Here is a 14,190-nt window from a genome sequence, read left to right on the forward strand (position 1 = left end):
CATATTACCTTGTTCCAATGTTTCTTGGAACCAGTTGGTTTTTATTTCTATTTCTATATTAATTTAGATGAAAACATTCATTAAGCTTTCTTTTAAAGTAAGTAAATGTGATCCTTTAAAAAATTTAATGAGTGGTTAGTTCCCAAAAAGAATTCTTGGTAAATTCCTGTGATATATACTTTTTCTTTAATAGAGGGAAATTTAAACAAATTTAGAACAAAGTCGTAGGAGAGCTAATAGCAATGACAGTTTCTGACATTTTGTGCTCTTTGTAGTCTCAAAATAGACTTTTTTGAGGCCTGCGTGGTGGCATAGTGGTTAAGTTCACGCACTCCGCTTCGGCGACCCAGGGTTCGTGGGTTTGGATCCCCAGTGCAGACCTATGCACAGCTTATCAAGCCATGCTGTGGCAGGCGTCCCACATATAAAGTAGAGGAAGATGGGCATGGATGTTAGCCCAGGGCCAATCTTCCTCAGCAAAAAGAGGAGGATTGGCAACAGATGTTAGCTCAGGGCTCATCTTCCTCATACACACAAAAAATAGACTTTTTCTCCTTGTTGGAACTTTGCGGTGTGTGACTACCCTTAATATGATGAGAGACTGTATGTAGAAAAATAACATTACCTGGTACAAAATATAGTTACAGAGCATGTCATGACTGGGGAGCCAATATTTTGTAAGGATGCTTTATAGACACTTTCAGGCAATGTTTATAAACAGCCTAAGAAACTTGACCATGAGTTGGCAAAATTGGTCAATGAGTGTTTGAATTAGGCAGCCAGCCCAGCCGCTGCACTGGGGCTCTGACCCAGCAGCCAGGCTGCAGGGGCAACACTGACTGGTTTTGCCACACTGTTATTTATTTGGTTTGTACATAGAAGATACGGTCTTCATGTCTTTATAGATGAGCCAGACTTCTTTTATGTAAAATATCTTAGCCAATAATATGTAAATAAATTTCCTGATTAAAATGGATGTTTACATAGGGACTGCACACATTATTATTTCAGAGTTATTGAGAATATGGGGTGGTAGCCAATATTCTTAACAACCAGTAAGGCAAGATTGCCAACCAATCAGAACACAAAAAGAGGCAACCACCATAGTTTGGACAAGAACTCGAATTTTCCCTTGCTGTTCCCAAACGTACTGCAACTTCCTGGATCATCTACTTCTTCCTTTTATGAGCCCCATATCAACCCAGAAGCATGATCACCATCACAACCTCCCAGCTCTAAACTGGAAAGGAAGTAGAGCAGATATTTTAAAATGTTGTCCTAGGATGCTATGGGCCCACCTACAGGTCACAATGTATTTAGCTTCTAGAACAAAAGACCAAAAGGAAAAAAAGGAGGGAGGCAACGGACTAATGGTGCGATCCCTTCCTCACACTTCTACTCCACTCTCCTCACTGAAACTTTCTCTGTAACATCAGGAAGAGGGAAGGAAGTTGCCGAAAACATTATGGGCTTGTACAAATGTTTCTCAGCTTCTAGATTTTTAAAGAAGGTTTCCATCAATTTGGATGGATGCCATCAGCAAACCCTAAATCTGTAACTGCTCTGGAGTCTGCGACAGCTCTCCATCCCTATGACTAGCTGACTTGGCAGGAGCTCTGGTGGAGCTGGCCAGGATGCCATGCCAGAGGCACAGTGGGGGTCAGGCCTGAGTTTGGCGGCATCCTGAGTCCCAGGCTTTTGTTTTCAGTTCTGTCTGATCACACAACCCCAAAAACACAAATGAAGCCCGTGTCATTTCATCATAAACACTTCAGATTTATTGTGCCATTTACTGAATACATTTTCTCTTCTGTTGAGAAAACTTGTCTGAAAGACTTTAAGAAGTCTTTTAGTGAATTCAAATGGGAAAAAGGGCATAGAGCCACTGGTGTTGAGCAGGGCTCTGGGAAATAAACAACTCTGTTTTGCTTAGAAAAATCCATTAGATCCAGAGAAAGATAGGTTTTCAAGATCCTACATGGTGTATTGTACTATATGTTTTACTCTGGGGGAAGAAAAAAAGCATTTACAGCCCACTATTTTAAACTAAAAATAACTGCTTTTTCTTATTCTATAGCTTGCTTTTTTGTAAAGTACAGTGCCCAAGCACAGACAATAAAGACCAAAATGCTGACTTCAAATGAGATTTTTGTTTGCAATTTTTAATTAAGCAATCCGTGCAAACATTTTTTTCTCTTCAACATTAGGAGGAAAGAAAATGACCACACTTGGGTGCCTGGTGGAAAAACAGAAAATGCTTTCTCATTGCAACCAGATTTCAAAGCAGTGGAGCGCAGAGAGGCTGTGCCCAGGCCCTTAGTATTCCTCAGGATTGCTTGAGTGCACGTCTCGCAAATATGAATCAATTATGTTAGGAGGCACGCCTTGCAAGAGGAGCCTGCAGAAGGAAAGGCCACCTAGAGAGGACACAAAGGAAAAGGCAAAGTCAAGAACATCTACGTGAAAAATCGTTGAAATAATATTTCCTGACTAGCTGCCTGGAAATGTGACTAATTGTGTTCCGGTTAGTTACAAAGATTCATTCAGTCCCTACTTGGAAATCTCTTGAGTTTAGTACATTTAGAATTTAAAGCACTTGGCATCCAGAAGGAAAAGCAAGTTCCCCGCAGACCCATAGCAGTTTTTTGTTCCCTATGATTATTCAATCTTAGTTTAAATTCCTAACTGGTTGGAAAGTATTTATTGCTCTTTGAGCAATACTTTGAGGTTTTGGGATTCCTCTATAGAAGATTCAAGTGTTCTGAGTGAATGGCAGAATAAATGCATACCATGTTATGAATCAGCGGGAAGAACTGTTTCCAGTTCATTAACGTTCTTTTTAATTAAGCACAAAGCGTTCCAATTCAAGCACATTGGAGAAGAAAAAAGGACTACTCCTTTAACTTTGGCTATTTATACACTGTCAAAAAGTGCAAAAATTGGAAATATTTTGTTAAAAATAGTAAAACCTGTCCAATACCTTCTAAAGGTGAGAGAAACACCTACAATTATTTCATACTTACCTTCTGTGTTTCTGAATTACATTTAAAAAGTACAAGTACCCTTCACAAGAGAACCCATGAAACTATAAAAATTCATGGTCCTTTAGAGAAGTGTTTCACTACTTGCTAATAAATTCACGTCCAGACAAAAACAGCATGCCATTTGAACATTCTTAAAACTTCTTTAATGCAAATTTGGGAAAGTCATTCTCCTTTTTTTAAAAAAAAAATTCAAGTCACATATTGGTAGAAATGATGCCATTTATGTACATGTCCATTCCTTGATGCAAAGAGTTCAGAATGCTTGAGTATCACTCATTTTCATCTACATTAAATGCTTAATTCATGCTCTACTGCATTCAACAACTTGCTTCATGTCAACAGGAGATTGTGATGAATAAGTACTAGCTGTTAATTTCAAGATACTGAAATACAAATTAAAACTACAAAGTTAGAGATTTTAAATAGTCTATTTTCATTGGATTACATAATGAAAATCATGCCATACACCACAGGCTTTGTATGGCTTATGACAGTCATAAGCTTCATATGCCAAAACCATATGAAAGCTTACCTTAGATGATAATATACATTCAAAAATCCTTACTGTGCTACGACTAAGGAAAAGAGAGAGAAAGAGAGAGAGAAGTTGTAAGCATTAATAAAGTGCTAAAACCAAAGTTGAGTATTTGTTGGATGAAATTATGGTCACGATTATAATGAGGTGATTTCATTAATCCTTAGTCATGTGAAAGACGTAGGAAAATAGAAGCACATGGAATGAAGGGCAGGGATCCAGTCACTGCAAAAGGATCATTAATATGTAAAACATTTATTAATACGCACAACCACTTTGCCTGAATAGGTGGCAAAGCAAATTTGATGGTACAGTGAATATTTATGGTAAGAGCTTCCAAACCATTAGCTTAAGAAAAAAAAAAACCCTACAACATATATATATAGTGTTTTTCAACAAAAGAAAAACATAGGCAATAGACAAAGCATTAGTGTACATATATATATGTTGAAATTCTAAAAGGCAAAATTATCAAGTAGATATAAACATTAGACTAGTGTATTCTATAATATTGTATTCTTAACTGATTACATATGACTGATCTAAATAAACGCAAGGCTTAAACAAACTTAGGCTAGAAACTGTAATTTACAAAACTTTAAAGAAAGAGCCCTAATTCTTTCCTTTTTTGAAAGCGGACATTATCTCTGGGAATTCAGAGAGCAAATATTGTAAACTCAGGCATAAATCTACGTCATTAAAGTTTACAACTAGTCGCTAACCCAGCCCCAAAGAATTTGTTAATTCACTCTTCCAAATGGGGGTGAATCATATGTATACAATAGGACTCATTTATCACTTAGTCTGTTTAGTAATGGGGCCTAGAATTTTCTTTCCTTTTAAATTCATGAATATATGAAATAATTTTGGTCCCATGAAAATATTTAAAATGTCCAGCAGATAGATGGATTATAGATAGTCTACTGGAGAATTTTTCACTGAAAATATGAAATATAAAAATTTGCAAATATTGGATCTATTTTTATTTATGTCCTCTCCCCACCAAAATGCCTAGAACACTTTTGCTACAACTTAGCAATTAAAAATGTTCAGTTTTCTGAATTTCAACATGAATCTAAGGAACCTACACTGGAAACTATCTTCAAGGAAGAACAACATATCTCTCTACATTTGAAAATGAAAATATTAAAGAAATATCACTGATTCCCAACTTTTGATAATCTTATGTCAAAAATGAGGTTATCTTCAAATGTAAGCTTTCTGGCTTTCTTCATGGGGACCTGCGGTACGGTACTTAGTTTTCTGAGAAAACTTAGTTCCTACATTACTTAATATCCTTGAATAATTTGGCCTTCCTTGTTCATGGCATAAACATTGTATGCCATGAGCTGCTAAGAAATACATTTAAAAGCAAATGAGAAAGTCAAGCTTTACATGCAAAGTGCTATTTCATGTAAGAGGAATGGAACGGAAAGAAGAAATATCGTGGGATATCAACTTTAAAAAACCTGTTGCTGCCCCTCCAGGAAGACTGGTTGTCCAGGGGTATTTACTCCTTGATAAATCACTGCAGAATTAGAATATTTGTACCAGTATTTATTTATTCTCGGTTGACATTCTTACCTTTATTTTTTTTCACAGCTTAACTTGATTCAAGTCACCTATTATCAGATAACAATCTGATGATAAACAATCTTGGCTTTACTTTTAGGACCAAAAGCTTTTACCAATATATCACAATTGACACCTTATTAGGAACTTATGTACTAGAAAACACAATTTATATTACTTAACTCAATTACTATACAATTTACTATACAATTACTATAAAGAACATATCATCTATATGCAAAACATTATTTCTTTGTATGGAGGATCGCAAATGCTGAACCATCTATGAAATCATCATTAGCAACATCTAATTATTTTCAAAGCACGCAGAAGTGGTACTGGGTTTTTTTGTTTGTTTTCTGGATGTTGAAACATAAGTACCAACAATATCTTGGAACTAATAAGGCTAGGAGTTTAGAAACCACATATGTTTGGAATTGTGACCTTAATCTGCATTTGAAGCTAAGAAACAGCTAAAATAATAATATTTAAATTACAAGCATTATCTCAATAGTAAGGTTTGAACTTTTCTAAGAATATTATATGCTTTACATTTGAGAGGAAAAAATTTTAAAAAGTTTTTCCTGCCATTCATGAATCTGCTTTGCTGTATTACCTGAGGAGGAACAGAAGTCATAAGAGAAAGAATGCTGGTTTTTAAAAGTGATAAAAGGAAAAATTTTTTTTTCAAGAAGTGTCTCTACTATATTTATTCTAAATTTAGGACTAAAAAACTCTTTTTTTTTTTACATAAATACCCTAAGCACTTACTATGTTTTTTATAAAACAGATATTCATAAAGTTATCCTTTTCACTTTTAGATCATAATTTCCTCATTATAGAGAGGTAGGAAAAATAAAGACTTCAGTTATCACAGAATGGCAACACAACACAATAAGATAACAAGAGAAAAGATGTTAGGATCATGTCACTTATTATTTCATAATGATGACTGACAGCTTAGGAGTTTTAATGGTGTCCCAAAGTAGGTTTTGATTGTCAAGAAAAAACTTCAGTATAAAAATTATACCCAATTAATATTAAAATTGATTAAGATGACAGGTTATGCTGAGACTTTTCTACCACATAAATCCTTATATGTTTTCTTGGTTTACATTAGTTGCAACACTTCTAAAAACTAGTATAAATAACATGCATACTTATAAATGGAAATTCTCTAGTGAGATTTTAAACGCAACTGGTTATAATATGTGTATACTATAGTCTATATGTGTAATATTAAACACTAAATTAGCAAACTTACCCACATATATATTGGAAGTTTCACAAAATAGTAAACTCATTAAAAATAGTGTAAATTTCTTAATTGCAGTTTCATTAGATGAGTTTTTGCACTAGGCTTCTATTTATAGATGCACTATAGCACCAAAGCAATAACCCCTTGACTTTATTCATTCTTGCCATGCTGTGCACAAACTAGCATTCCACTGAAATTAAATATTCCTTTAGTTAAGAAGAATTGCAAGAGATAAAAATGTCCACTTAAATAATAAAGTAGCCGTCAACGAATCAGAGTGAACGCAGAATGTAAAAATGTCCTCTCTCCCAGAATTTTCTCCCCACTTCCTTCCCCACCCCAGAATATTTTGGCAAGCAGTTTGGATTTTGCATTAAGGACAATAACTAAATGATTTTCTTTCATTTTAGTCTATACACAAGATCTTGGATGTCATACCTTTCACCTCCAGTTTGCATTCGATCTCCACTGTCCCAAGGTCATTGACTGCTTTGCAGCTGTAAGTGCCTCCGTCATAGGGGCTGGGCTTTCTAATCTCCAGAGTACAGACCCCTTGGTTGCTGAACATCCTGTATCTTGGGTCATCCACAATAACAACTTTGTTTTTCATCCAGGTTATTTTGGGCTGAAGTTAAGGTTGAAGTAAATTAGGTCAAAACATATCTGGTACTTAGCATAGTAATTGACCATCAAAGCCAGTGACAGAATTTTAAAGCATGGCTTAGAAAGAAAGTACATCTAAGAAGAATTCACACCTACTGAAGCACTGTTTCTTTCAAATTAAAATTCTACTTAATGCTTAGCAAGAAAGCCAATGAGCAGTTCTGAAGAAGCAAGCCAGATTTGCTCAGAGGACAGCTCTGGGGTAATCTTCCCAAACAGATTCAGTTACATTTAAATTTGATCTACAGGTCCATTAGCTTAACTCATCCTAGACAGTGTGTATTGCTGGGCATTTTTCAGAGAATCCCCATAAGGTGTCATAACCATCTGATTTTCTCTACTTCCTTTTCCTGATATTCTTTTCTAACCCATGATGGGCTGCTTATGTCACCTCACCATTTAATCTCTCTTCTGACATCTGTATGTGTTATCAGGTGCCAATGGATCTACTCCAACCACATAATTCAAGAACAGTAGTGACCCTATTGCCCAGGAAGGTGACTCCATTCTGCTTGACCTCTGAACTACATTTGACATTGTCGACCCTCCACTCTTTTCTCATATTGTCTTCTCATTCCTTAGGTAAAAACACACCCTCCACATTCTCACTTCCACCTCTTATATGACTTTGCGTTGCTCAGACCCTGTCTCTTTCATACTGTCATCTTCTTCCTTCTGCCTTTCAAATGAGAGCATTCACTGAGGCTCATACTTTGGTCCTTGGCTTTTCGCACACTACTCTCCTTCCTCGATGATATTCCTTCCTAGAGCTTCGGCTGTAAGGGGTGGAATGTAGCCCCCCCGTGCCTGGGGACTCCTAAACTGAGAGTCCCAGCCCTGGCCTTTCTCCTAAGCTCCAGTGAACCTCTCCTCTGCCCACTGGTCATTCCCATCTGGATGTACCAGCATCACTTCTAACTAAACAGGAATTCAGCATCTTCCTCCCATCCTCAGTTTGGCTTCTCTCTTTTCTTCCTTATTTCTGTTCATAGTATATGTAGGAAAAATACTACTGTTTGCAATTTTTCCAAATTCTAGGGCACTTTCCCTCAGTGCCACCCAGAAATAGATATCTCAATGGGCAACATTCATTAATTTGTTGTTCTTTTCAAAAGCTTGTATTTTAAAAAAACCTTTCTAAATCTCTTCAATCAAATGTGATTTTTCCCTTCCTGGTACTCTGCACCCTTATCACAGCGCATTTTGAATTTTTCCTTGCATTATATCATCATTATTTGCTTTAATCTAGTTCAGAAAACTTGATGAATCAATATTATCACCTAATTTTTCAGGTGAAACAATATTATTTCCATCTCCTTACCTCTTAGTTTTTGTAAAAATGGGTGGTTTGGTTTTACCTTAGAAACTATCTCTTAGTAAAGAAATATAAGCATTTTTTATTACTACATTTAGATAGTGTACTTAATTATCCATCAGCACCACACTGAACCCCTTTCTATCCCAGAAAAAGACACAAATAGCAGCTAGAAGATTAGTTTATATTATTACTTATAATTACAACATGGCAAATATAAAAGACGGAGTGTGAGATTAACTCAAATTTAATGTGATAAAAAAAAACCATGGTACCTTAGGATTTCCTCTCACACTGCAGTTCAGGGTGGCATTGTAACCCGCTACAGCATAAGTGTTAACCAAAGGCTGGGTAAACATGGGCGCCTCTGTGAAATCGAAGTCTTCATACACTGGATTTTTGTAGATTTTACCTTAAAAACAAGCATTAGAAATATACAAATTGGCCTGAAAATATATTTTCCTTGGCATCATTTACTCATGATTAAAACTCCCCTGCAACATGTGAAAACGTGAGTGAAAGCCACACGGCATTCATTCCGAAGGGTACAAACCTACAGCCAATCACACAGGGGGCAGAAAGCCAGAGTGGTCATCTGAAACTGAACAAATCTTGAGAAGAGTTCGGTGTCTGAGTATTTTGATCAGCAATGTGCTCTAATGTGAAAACAATGAGGAAGAGCTTTAAGGACAGCGGTTAATGAGGACATGAAATGATAGGGGCGGGATTCAGCTTTCCCTTTCCTTGCAGAGTGGGGCTCATGTGTAGCTCCATGGAAGATGTCCGAGAATAAGTAACCCAGGCTCAAGAAGCAAATGTCTACTTTTTCCTATTCCTGTCATTTTAGCCATTTACAGACCCACTGCCCAGAATTAAAGTTTGTATTTTTAAAAATGCAATAATAATATAATTTTTCTTAAAAATTTTACTTGTAAAATTAAAATTTCACTTGGACATTTTTACCATAATTTAAAAATGTGAATTTATCATTTTCTTTTTCCCTTTCATTACATTTCTTCTTCTCTTAGTCTTCTCTGTCTAGTCATTGAAAACCAAGGTTTCCAAATGTCCAGTCTGCTTCCTACTCACCGTCCTTGGCAATCACGGCGCTCTCTTTAGTCATCGTTGCATCCTCACTGAGGCCGCACATGTTTTCAGCAAAGACCCGGAAGTAATATTCGTTTCCGATGACCAGTTCAGAAATGGTGGCACTGGTTCGGTGATAATGCTCAATGACAGTGAACCATTCCTGAAAGAAAAAAATAATAATTTGAGGAAAATCATCTAAAACTACACAACTGTTCCACTGGTTTAGAATAAATAATATGGATGTTTCATTAACTAAAAGAAAAATAGCACTAATTTTTGTACTGAGAGTAATAACAATGTACATTTAATTTGTTTAGTACTTTATAATTGATTTTCACTTGATTATGTAATTTAATCTTCATTTACACATTAGATTCATATACCCTAGACGTCAATTACTACCTTTATATGTCTTCATAACTGTACAGTGTCTATCATCTGTCTACCTACCTGTCTATCTTTTGTACAACAAAGTATAATTATAAAATTGTAGTGCCAACTTATCTATTCTGAGGAAGAGATGAAACTAAATCACTAGAGAAAAATTAATCTTGTCCAATAAGTTTGCCTAATATTATTAACTTAGGTTTTTTTCAGGTCTTTGCTCAGGTAGCACCTCCTTCCTAACTGTCCACCCTCCAACGACTCCATCCCCACCACGTTGGTCACCTTACCCTGGTTAACTTTTCTTCACAGCATTTGCTACCTTAAATTATATATTTACTATTTTCTATGTTTACTCTCTACCTCCCGCACTGGAAAGGACACACCATGATGGTAAAAATGGACTTTTTACCTCACTCTTGTATCCCCTGTGCTTATTGCTGCACCTGGCACAGGGTAGGTACTGCACACAAAATAACTGTTTATTGAACACTTGAATAAATGAATGAATGAGAAGCTAAAGCTATATTAACTTTTTTCAATTTTTTCCTCACCATACCAAGAAATACATGGTTTCAAAGTTTATCTTGCAACCAGTAGAAAACCACACGTATGACATATTTTATACCACTAATTGAGAAAATACATTTGCTGGCAATAAGTTTATAAAGGAAAAGGATTTTCCTTGCAAGTTTTAGGGGTCATCATAATCTCTATATTTTGGATATTGTTAAGACACCAGACAAAGGTAGTTATGCCCTCCTTTATTCCCAAAGCACCTTATGCAAACCTTTATTCCAACAATTATTATATTGTTTTATCATTTGGTTTTACATCTTTCTTCTACAGCACTAGGCTGTAGTGGTCCAAGAGCAGGAGCCGTCTTGTTTTTTTTTTTTTTTTTTTTAATCCAGCAGCTAGAACAGTGCTCAACACATAGTAAATGAATGAATAAACGAACATGTTGGCACATGTAATGAAAACAATGTTTATGGAAGATATGAATGGGTATAGGAATTCAAGTGAAGAAAAGCATCTGTAGCTACAATGAGACAATGGCCTGGTGATCTCTTGGGAAGTGCACTGGGCAGAGTGAGTACCTTCTGTTCTATTGGTCTGCCCCTGCTGAAATGCAACAGAAATACAGGGGTGCAGGGATTGGGGATTATTCCCCCGTCAGGCAGACCTCAGTCACATGAAGCAGCAGGAAAGTCCTGGGTCACCTGGACTTGACTGGATATCTAAGAAGACAAATGTTGGGCAAGTATGCTGGGGGTGGAAGAATGGGGTTGCCGCCTGAGGGGCTCTCTATAGGAACCATGGTACCCTGGATTCATTGCCAGTATCTGGGCCAAGCTCCAAAGAAGAGCTCTCATTGCTAAGGAAATCCAAGATGTTCAGATACTTTTCTTGCAAAGTCATGCATTGATCTACCTCTTGAGCTGTCCAGGTTTAGCTGAAAAATGTTGCTTTAAATGCCAAATCTTATTTTGTCATATAACACCCATCCAGGGAAAAAAAAAAAAACACATGCTAGAAACAGTTTATGGAAAGGAGAGGTTTGAAATCCATTCCTATTAGTTAGACTGCCCTTTCCAACACTCTCCCCTTCTTCTATTAATCCGACGTAACTTCATAACCTAAGTTCTTACTGAGATCTACTAGGGTAAATGCCTAGAGACTTTCTATCAATATCATTCAGTATGATGTTTCACTCTTCCTATGAGAATGAAAAATGACTCCATGCCATTGTGTGTCCAAAGACTCCTTTATTCATTCATTCACTTCCAGTTAGGGCAGCAGTAGGGTATAGTGGATGGATTCTAACTCAGAAAGACCTAGACTTTTAGATTTAAAATCTGGTTATCTCCAGCAAGTCATTTATCGTTTCTGAGCCTCAGTTTCTTCATCTATACAATACAGGTAATAATAATTCATACTCTAACCGGGTTGCTTCTTGAACACCGTGAGCTCTTTCCCTCCAGGACCCTTGCACATGCTGTTCCCTTTAGAATCTTTCTTTTATAATTGGCTCTTTTTGTCCACGCTATCCAACATTCATTTTACAAAGATAAAGAGTTGCATGGGTGTAAATCTGAGTCAGAATTCAGAGTGAGTAAATATTTGTTGAAGAAGTGAATTTTTTGAATTCCATTGAGCATTGCACCAGCTGCTTTATATAGTTTTAGCTTCACGATAAGCAAAGTAAGTATTTGTCTCCCTATATTAAAGATAAGGAAAATGGAGATCAAAGAGGTTAAGTGACTGCGCATGTACATGTGGTCTTAAGTGGCAATGCTGGGATTCCAGTTCAACTCTCTGTGGCTCCAAAGGCCTTACCCTTTTCGCTACACCCCATCACGTCTCCACAGCCCCCCATGGGGGCCTCACCAGAGAGGACCTCATGCCTTCCCCTTTACCTCTGAATAAATGTGATTTTGCTGCTGCTGGACTGAGAAAGCCACACCTTACCATGCTCTTCTTGTCAGCCTTCTGGATCGTGTACCCTGTAATGGCAGCATTTCCATCATCCTTTGGTGGTGCCCATGATAAAGCAACATTCTCTCCCCAGACGTCTTCAATCTTCACCACTTGGGGCGGACCCGGACGGTCTGTAGGATGAATTCATGGCATCACTGTGAGGTCACTTTCCCTCCCACCCTATACCTTGGTACAGGAGGATATTTAAAAATGCTCTTCCCTCCCTGCATTTCTACCCACATTTCTTTTACCATTCTTAAAATTCAGAGAATTGGAATGCAGTCCAGCTAAGCTTATCTGGAATCTCTTGACTTTCACCTTTGTGGAAAGAAAAGGATTTTGAAAAGAAAATTTAAACAAAACTTCAAACCTCATTAACCCTGCCTCCAGGGACAGTCTATGGCAATGATTCACCAGGCTACCCTGCCTAATGGGAATTGTAAGCTGACACTGGACTTGAAATCTTAGAGCCCACCTGGGCTGAGAGCTCCTGCTTTTGGTGAGAGGCACTGAGGCCCACAGCTGGTGAGTGGGTTCCTCTGTTGTACCCAAAAGGCACCTTTAATGGGAGTGAGGAAAACTGTTTTTTACCACTCTGCCAACTCTCCCTCCAAGATTTATTTGTGTTTATCAAGTGTTTCCACTTTATGTAAGTAAAATACATTAATGAGGAAATAAAGTCTTTCCTCACTTTACTTTCTGCACCACATGAATTTTTGTGAACTCTGACCTTCCAGTAAATTGCAGTAACGTTCAGGAAGGCCAAAGAGTCAAGAAAACTAAGTCTTGATCGGGAGCCCCCCCCAAAAAATCATGCAGAGAGGTGCAAGGAAGGACAAAATCATATTATATATTTGCACAGTATTTCTTAATTTTTTCAGAGAAATTTCACATCTACTATACTTCTCACTGTAATCATCCCTCTTTCTGCCCTGAAATATTTTTCAGGTGTTAAAATGCAATTATAATTATTTCTATAGGAAATGTCAGACTGAAAAAAGCAAACTCCAGTGTGCTTTCTGGTAATGTTGTTCTCTCTTTCAAAGGAGATTTAACCAGCAGTCTTCATGGACTCAGTGGGGGAAACCACTGTGATAATCCTCCCTTTCTTTCCACAATTACCAACAGTGAGTGTCTATAAGCACAGTTTTCTAGCTCCTGTTTTCACCACTGCCTGTCTTTCCTCAGTTCAACTTCCCAGGTGCACCCCAAATCCACTTTGTCTTCAAAGTTCATGTTGACTTTTCAAACACTTGCTCCCTAACAGTAAATGGCATTGCTAGATTTTTACAGTCATGGCAGATACATAAACTTGGGACTAATAAAATAACAAAATAATAATTGTCACTATTTATTGAGCACTCTGGGTGTGCAAGTGATGCGCTAGGCACTTATAACTACCTGATAAAGTAATTACATGGCAAAGTAGGAAAAAAAAAATGTCCCTCCCTGTGTTACGGGAGTCAGTGCTTTTCCAGACCTTACCACCGGGGGTTCCATTGAATGGAGCCAGCCAGATCCAAGCGCACAGAGTGGCCTTGACACTCCCCTCAATTTAACAAAAATCAAGAAGATTTAGCCAATTCGAAAAGAGTGCTTAAAGGACATGAACTTTCACCCAAGTGAAGGCTTGCCACAGGAAGTCGCTCCTTCCGTTAGAGAACCTCTAGTTTTAGCAAATTTGCTGAAATATAGTAATAAAAATGATTGGAGACAAGACTTCTAGCTCTGCTCTTAAATTTATTTCTTGACATTGCGAAAGTTATAGAACAGCTCAAGTGAATGAAGTCCATCTGTAAGAGAGCCTCCCTCTATTCCACTAACTCCAGACAGAAGTAAGAACTAACCT

General features: G+C 37.2%; 1 protein-coding gene across 9 annotated transcripts in view; it reads right to left on the reverse strand.

Annotated features, from left to right (window-relative positions):
• Positions 1-2,141: 2,141 nt before the first annotated feature.
• MYBPC1 (myosin binding protein C1) overlaps positions 2,142-14,190 on the reverse strand; it is a 92,203-nt gene continuing 80,154 nt past the window's right edge. For all 9 annotated transcript variants that reach the window (XM_087449034.1, XM_087449038.1, XM_087449035.1 and 6 more), the window contains 5 exons: positions 12,333-12,472; positions 9,477-9,636; positions 8,663-8,799; positions 6,848-7,034; positions 2,142-2,417 (listed from right to left, as the gene is read on the reverse strand). In XM_087449034.1, the coding sequence (XP_087305160.1) occupies positions 2,317-2,417; positions 6,848-7,034; positions 8,663-8,799; positions 9,477-9,636; positions 12,333-12,472 (725 nt within the window). In that variant the 3' untranslated portion in view covers positions 2,142-2,316. The remainder of the gene's footprint in view (positions 2,418-6,847; positions 7,035-8,662; positions 8,800-9,476; positions 9,637-12,332; positions 12,473-14,190) is intronic.

This window comes from Ceratotherium simum, chromosome 25 (assembly GCF_057802395.1).
Source record: "Ceratotherium simum simum isolate JZ-2026a chromosome 25, ASM5780239v1, whole genome shotgun sequence".
Classification (NCBI taxonomy): Eukaryota; Metazoa; Chordata; class Mammalia; order Perissodactyla; family Rhinocerotidae; genus Ceratotherium; species Ceratotherium simum.